Source organism: Muntiacus reevesi, chromosome 5 (assembly GCF_963930625.1).
Source record: "Muntiacus reevesi chromosome 5, mMunRee1.1, whole genome shotgun sequence".
In the NCBI taxonomy this organism is placed as follows: Eukaryota; Metazoa; Chordata; class Mammalia; order Artiodactyla; family Cervidae; genus Muntiacus; species Muntiacus reevesi.
The window spans coordinates 21,245,101-21,252,089 of NC_089253.1; the positions used below are offsets into that span (position 1 = coordinate 21,245,101).

The following is a 6,989-nucleotide window of genomic DNA, read 5'->3' on the forward strand; positions in this document are numbered from 1 at the left end:
TTTGATTTCTTGGAAGTCAGAGCCCCTTTTCACAAAAGAGATAACATAGACTATCCCGAGTCACGTCACTCATGTATACAGGGTCAGCCAACTGGGAGCCACAGAGAGGTTTGTAGGCTATAGCCACTTTTCCATCCATCCCTCTTCCGCGTGCTGCTCTCAGCAGGTGTTTCCTGAGTCCAAGGCTTGGTCCTAGCGGAGCCTCTGGAGGTATGGGTGGGGAGTGGCCTCAGAGGGGCGGGGCTACCTGCAAGGGCGGGGTCGGGGCGGGGTCGAGGCGGGGCCGGAGTGGAGCCCGGCAACAGTGGGGCGGAGCCGAGCCCAGGAGGAATGGTGGGACGTGGGTGGAGCCGCGGGGCGGGGTATTGATGTGGGCGGAGTCGTGGGGCGGGGAGAGTGAGTGGGCGGAGCCGCGGAGCGGGGGGCGGAGCCGGGGGGGCGGGGCGTTGCGGCAGAGGGGCGGGGCAAAGCGAGCGGCGGGGCTGAGCCGCCCAGTCACCGAGCCGCCCGGCGGGGGCGGAGCGAGCGCCGCAGACCTGGGATCAGCGTTTGATCGCGCAGTTCTCACGGCCTGGTTTGGGCGGACCGCGGAGCAGACCCCGGCCGCGATCCCTATGGGGCTGTGTTTTCCCTGTCCCACCGAGGCCGCGCCTCCTTCGCCGGACCTGGTGAGTAAGGCTGCCTGCCCGCTTCCCCGCGTCAGCCCGCCGGCGCCGCGCGCACCTGTTCCCGGAGGGGCGCGCCGGGAGGCCCGAGCTGCGGCCCCGGGACGGGCCGTTAGACACGGTGGCGCGGGCCGGAGAGCAGCCGGTGGGGACCCAGCTGGCAGAGACGGGTGGCTGCAACCCGAGGGACGTCGACGTCCTGCCTGCGGGATTTGGGGGCTGCCTCCGCGTCCGTCTCTCTCCCTCTGAAGGCGGCTCCAGTGTCTCTTTACCTTTCGCCGCCGGCGAAATCGGAGTTCGTAGGACGCAGGCGAACGGGGACGGTTCGCTGTGGGGACCACTCCTGGAGATGCGGTAGATGAACTTAATATGTGAAAAGACCTCCCTCTTTCTCCGTGAACTGAGGAGTTTCATCTTGTAGGAGATGTGCATTTTTATGTGTCTGTATCAGCTGTTTAAAGAAGGTGCTCAATAGTCTCGTATATTTCTGTTTTTTATTAGATACTGTATTTATGAATTTCTCCTTAGTATTTATCCAAGTTCTATTTTAAAAAGCATTTTATGTAGTACAGAGTATATAATTTGTAAGGTTGCCACGTTTAGATAAAAATACAAGGCGCCCTGAAATTTGAATTTTCAGTTTAACGAGAAATGCATCTTTAAAATATGTCGATTTGTCACCATCTTTATTGGGGACATACTTGTACTAGAAAGTATTTGTTATTTATCTGGATAATTGCAGATGTATCTAGGTGGTTTGTGGTATAGTACATTTATACTTTTTGTAGCTTTCTATTTTTAACAGCCTTTTTACCTTAATAATCCTTACAGGAAATTGCTAACAGAAAACCTAAGTTCCTCTCCTTTATTAATATTTGGCTAAAAATTCGTTGAAGGAAATGAGTTGTTTAGGGAAGTACATTAACTCTTCAGCTATTTGATCTTAAGTGCTAAAAATGACCTGGAAGTTGATAGGAGAAAATTCACCTTGTCTTTCTTGCTACTGTTGCTTTTAAATGTTCTTAATTTTCTTTATCTGGCTGTTGATAAAAAACTAATGTGCCAGCAGTTGTTAAGCCCTCCCCGCCACCCCCAGAGATAACCACATGGCAGAATACTTGAATGTCACTTTTCTTTAAGGCTTTTCTTCACCACTCTAAATAAAATAGATCCTCCACTCTACCATCAACGCATCCTTCCATTTTGACCATACTTTTCTTTGTATTTCCCAGAAGCACTTCCTTCAGTCTAATAAATGTATATTTATTTGATTATATATGACTGTTCTTATTGGAATGTAAATTCCATGTGGGTGGAAATATTTCTCTATATTATTTCACTGCTGTATTCTCAGCACGGGGAATAGTTCCTAGGTATGATCGTTGCTCATTAAGTATCCAAAGAATGATTAAGTGAATGAATGAGTGTTTTGTGGAAAATGAAATTATTAACACAGCTCCCAAGAGAATGCTGTTTACTCTCTTACATATTTAAATAACTTATAACTTGCAATTAATTCAGGTAGAAAAATAATATTCACGGGGTCCCAACATAGAACAGTACATCTCAAATATCCTTCAGTCCTTCTTGTCCTACACAATGCGATTCATTCTCTTCATTCATGAACTTTTTCTGAAAATACCAGGCTGCCTCAAACTCCTTTTTAATTGGCAGTATCAACCATGTATTTCCCTGCTTGTATTGCTCAATGTCATTTGTTTTATTATTGCCCTGACTAACTTTAAAAAAAAAAAAGGCAAATAGATTATTTCACAGGCCAATCTGTGTATGTATGTATGAGATATAAAATGTGTATATATAGGTGTAGATATATGTCTCACCTTGTGCTTACTATTATATTACTGGTAAGATGAAGTATAAAATACCAAGGATCATGTTTGGTTTTGTTTAAAACCATATTTCTTACACATTTTTTTTAGGAAGAAAAAAGAGCAAAGCTTGCAGAGGCTGCAGAGAGGAGACAGAAGGAGGTGAGAGTGAAATAAAATCCAACCTTAGATGATTAACCTGCTTTGTTCTCTGTAAATGTCTATTACTAGTAGTATTCACTAATGAAAATGATACCTGATATCTTATAAATTTAAACATTTTTCAGAATGATTTCTGTGTTTCAGTAAATTCATGTAATGCATTTATGTCATTTGTGTGTGTGGTCAGTCATGTTCACATCTTTGTGACCCCATGGACTGTAGCCAGCCAGTCTCCTCTGTCCATGGGATCGTCTCCGCAAGAATCCTAGAGTGGGTTGCCGAGGCCTTCTCCAGGGATTTGTTATTTAACGTATGACGATTACCATACATGTGTCTTCAGTTATGTGAGATGCCCCATTAATAACATTGTTCCTTGAGATGAAGGGACCGTGCCTCGTACAGCACTGACCGTTGTGAAGTAATTTCAGGGGTGAAATGTGTATGGTTGCAAAATACCCAATGAAGAAATTGTAGTATGTTTGTATGTAAAACTGTTTTAGAAATAGTCTAATTCTTTGTTGCCAAAAAAAGAGACCAACCCCCCACCCTGCCCCCACATCGAAAGAAAAACCTGAAAGGCAAAAAGCAAAAGACAGCTTCTGGACACCGAAAACTAATTTTTGTTGTTTTTCTACAATTTTGTTGTTTATCAACAATTTTCCTGAAGGCTGCATCTCGGGGTATTCTGAATGTTCAGTCTGTGGAAGAAAAGAGAAAGAAAAAGGAAAAACTAGAAAAAGAAATGGCTACATCTGGACCCCCACCGGAAGGTGGACTTAGGGTAAGTATTAAAATGGATTGACGATTTGATTTACCTGGAAGTTTTGAAAACCCAAGTAGCAGTCCATTCAATACTTTCCTCCAGGAAAAGATTATCAGAGAAATGTGAATTTTAAAGCATGAACAATATAGATTGGAAAAAATGTCAGTTTATTTGAACATTTCAACATTCATTGGAATAGATTTTTCTTTTTCCCAAAATGAAAACAGATTTTTCTTCTTTATCTTAACCCTATCTTAATACTTCATACTTACGTGTGTGTATGTATATGTATGCTCAGTCATGTCCAACTCTTTGCAACCCCACAGACTGTAGCCCACCAGGCTCCTCTGTCAATGGAATATTCCAGGCAAGAACACTGGAGTGGGTTGCCATTTCCTCCTCCAGGGGATCTTCCCGACCCAGGGACTGAACTTGCGTCTCCTGCATTGGCGGGTGGGTTCTTTACCACTGGTGCCACCTGGAAAGCCCCCTATACTTACATAATTAGTGACAATCTTAACTGTGTAGAAAACTTAAGCAATATGGAAGGGTACAAAGATGAAAGTAAAAATCACCCAAATTCAGTTTCATTTTGACATCGTTTCTAATCTCATTTTATATGTCAATTTTATAAAAATTGGATTGTACTATAACCTGCTTCAAACTCTCTTAGTTTTCTTCAGTAAATGAAATGCAAGTTTCTGACTGACTTGAAGTCACATATAATATTACAAAAAAGGATATTTTTTGTATAGTCAGAAGGTACTTATTTTACATGTTGTAACCTAACAAGGGCTTCCCTGATAGCTTGGTTGGTAAAGAATCCACCTGTGATGCAGGAGACCCTGGTTCGATGCCTGGGTCGGGAGGATCCCCTGCAGAAGGGATAAGCTACCCACTCCTGTATTCTTGGGCTTCCCTTGTGGCTCAGCTGGTAAAGAATCCACCTGCAATGTGGAAGACCTGGGTTCAATCCCTAGGTTGGGAAGATCCCCTGAAGAAGGGAAAGGCTACCCACTCCAGTGTTCTCGCCTGGAGAATTCCATGGACTGTATCGTCCTTGGAGTCTCAAAGAGTCGGACACGACGGAGTGACATTCACTTTCAACCTAACAAATTTTACATCAGCTTTTGAACTCTTAAGAGAGAAAAGGGCTTCTGTAATAAAAGCTGAAGTTTCCATGCGATGAAGCCTATAGATTAAAAATAAGTTAGGTCTTCAAGATTTCTTCTGGTCCCTTCGGAAGTGCACAAAATGAGAGACGTTATCAGTGTTAAATTCAGTACCTTTTTTTCTTTGACTACCTGCATTGCTCGTCGAGAGCATACAGTGACGTTCAAAATTTTGGGTGGCTCAGGGCTTCCCTTGTGGCTCAGCTGTTAATCTGCCTGCAATGCGGGAGACCTGGGTTCAAACCCTGGGTTGGGAAGATCCCCTGGAGAAGGGAAAGGCTACCCACTCCACTATTCTGGCCTGGAGAATTCCGTGGATGGTATAGACCGTAGGGTCTCAAAGAGTTGGACAGCACTGAGCAACTTTCACTTTCAGGGATAACAGAAAAGAAAATACAAGATAGACAGTAACTTTAATCCTCAAACCCTTTGGCCTGGGGTCATTTAGGGGCCGCTCTCTGGCCTTAAGTGTCCTGTGGTATAGCTAGATTCTTCCTAACCTGACTCCATAGTATGAGGAAAACAGGACCCTCTCTGTCTTCACACGCTCCACGTGTTCATCTGCTGACTAACTGCCTCTCACAAGGACAGTTGGCATTGGCAGCGCTTACTGTATTCCGGAAAGGCAGCCTTATTTTACGAAGTCAGTGTGGTGATGGCATCAGGACACAGACTAGCATCAGGTCAGGATATGCCAGCAGAGGAGTGCTGGCGGATGCTGTTGGCCCATGGGGAACTTTCACAAAACGCCGGACCTTGGATCGGACCTTGTACCAGTCAGGATCTCTGAGAGTGGGGCTTGGCCGTCAGGACTTCTAAGCTCACCAAGGAGTCTGATGTCAAACCAGATTGAGAACCACTGTGCTAGTGTTTGTAATACTAATCCTAAGGGCTGTTTTGTTGAAAATAGAGTGCCATGGTAAAAAATTGTTTAAAAATACTCAGTGAAGTGAAAGTTGCTCAATCGTGTCCGACTCTTTGCAACTCTTTACAGACTCTTTGGACTGTATAGTCCATGGACTTTACAGCCTTTCCCTTCTCACAGGGGATCTTCCCAACCCAGGGATCGAACCCAGGTCTCCTGCATTGCAGGCAGATTCTTTACCAACTGAGCCACAAGGGAAGCCCCAAAACACTGAATACTGTGTTATATATTGAATACCTTCCTTGGAGATTTAAAAAAGCACAATATTTAAATCTGTAAGAGGTCCTAAAATAAAGGAAAGTAAGTTTACTTGAATTCATTCTTAATTTTTAAACTTTATTTAAATAAAAATTTTTAAAAAGCGTATTATACTCAATAATATGTCTTAATATACTTGGAAAACACTACTCTAGAGACTGGTAAATGTTATTATCCCAATGGCTTTTTCAGAACTTACTATTGCAAAATTTAATAAGCTTGATTAAGCAGAATACCACGTGGAATAGTTTCTCAGGTTGAGACAAAGACTTTGTGTGTGTGTGTGAGACGCTCATTGTGTCCGACTTGGCAACCCCACGGACTCCTCTGCCCCTAGGATTCTCGAGGCAAGAATACTGGAGTACAGGTTGCCATTTCCTTCTCCAGGCAAAGACTTTGCCAGATCATTGTTTAATAATTTCTACCACTTCTTCACTCCCCTGCCTCAAACAAGAATTCCAATTCCTTTATTTTTACTTTGTAGTTTCATTGTTTTTATTTTGTCTTGTGATGTTTTGTTTTACTGATTATCAGGTATTTGGGGTCTAACTACCCCTCGTTAACCTGTCCAGATATTTTCTTTCTCTCTCTGTGTACCCCATCATGTATTTTCTTTCAGACTTTTGACTATAATGTAAAATTTTATTAGTCACTGGTCCTCACAAAGATCACTATATATTTGTATAGCCCAGATTCCTCTTTTACCTGTTTGTTCACTAGAATATTGTAACATAACTTTTAAAACAAAATTTACTTTCCTCTATATTTTTATCTTTTCTAGTGGACAGTTTCATAAAGCATAGCATGAATGGAAGAGTCTACTGCCAGTAACTAATATCTGCAATCAAGTGGACATCCTCAATTTAATTTCTTCTCTTTGAATAAATGAAGATTCAGAATTTGTAATTTTAGTGCTCTCAAGTGCAGTGCTTTTTCAAAATTGAATATTGAAAATGCTTTTGATTGTTAGAGTTAGAAAATGGCCAGACCTTTCATTAAATTCTTATTTTCCCTACCTTTCTCTTCCTCAGATGGTGGGTGATTTGCCACTTTTTAGTAATTAAAACATGGGCCTAAATAGTGAATATATATTTGTATATTGCATGGAAAAATTCTGCATATGTCTCAGATGTTTAAAGTTGCACTTGTATTTTCCCTCCTTTATGAAATGATCTAGCGCTTTATAATTTGCCGCTTAACCTTATATTTCATTTT

The 6,989-nt window shown here is 42.4% G+C and overlaps 1 protein-coding gene across 1 annotated transcript; it reads left to right on the forward strand.

Moving 5' to 3' along the window:
• Positions 1-525: 525 nt before the first annotated feature.
• On the forward strand, positions 526-6,680 carry SVIP (small VCP interacting protein). Its single transcript, XM_065936420.1, has 4 exons — positions 526-668; positions 2,606-2,656; positions 3,324-3,437; positions 6,556-6,680. Exons 1-4 carry the CDS (start codon positions 615-617, stop codon positions 6,568-6,570), a joined length of 234 nt encoding a protein of 77 aa, XP_065792492.1. The 5' UTR covers positions 526-614; the 3' UTR covers positions 6,571-6,680.
• Positions 6,681-6,989: the final 309 nt, after the last annotated feature.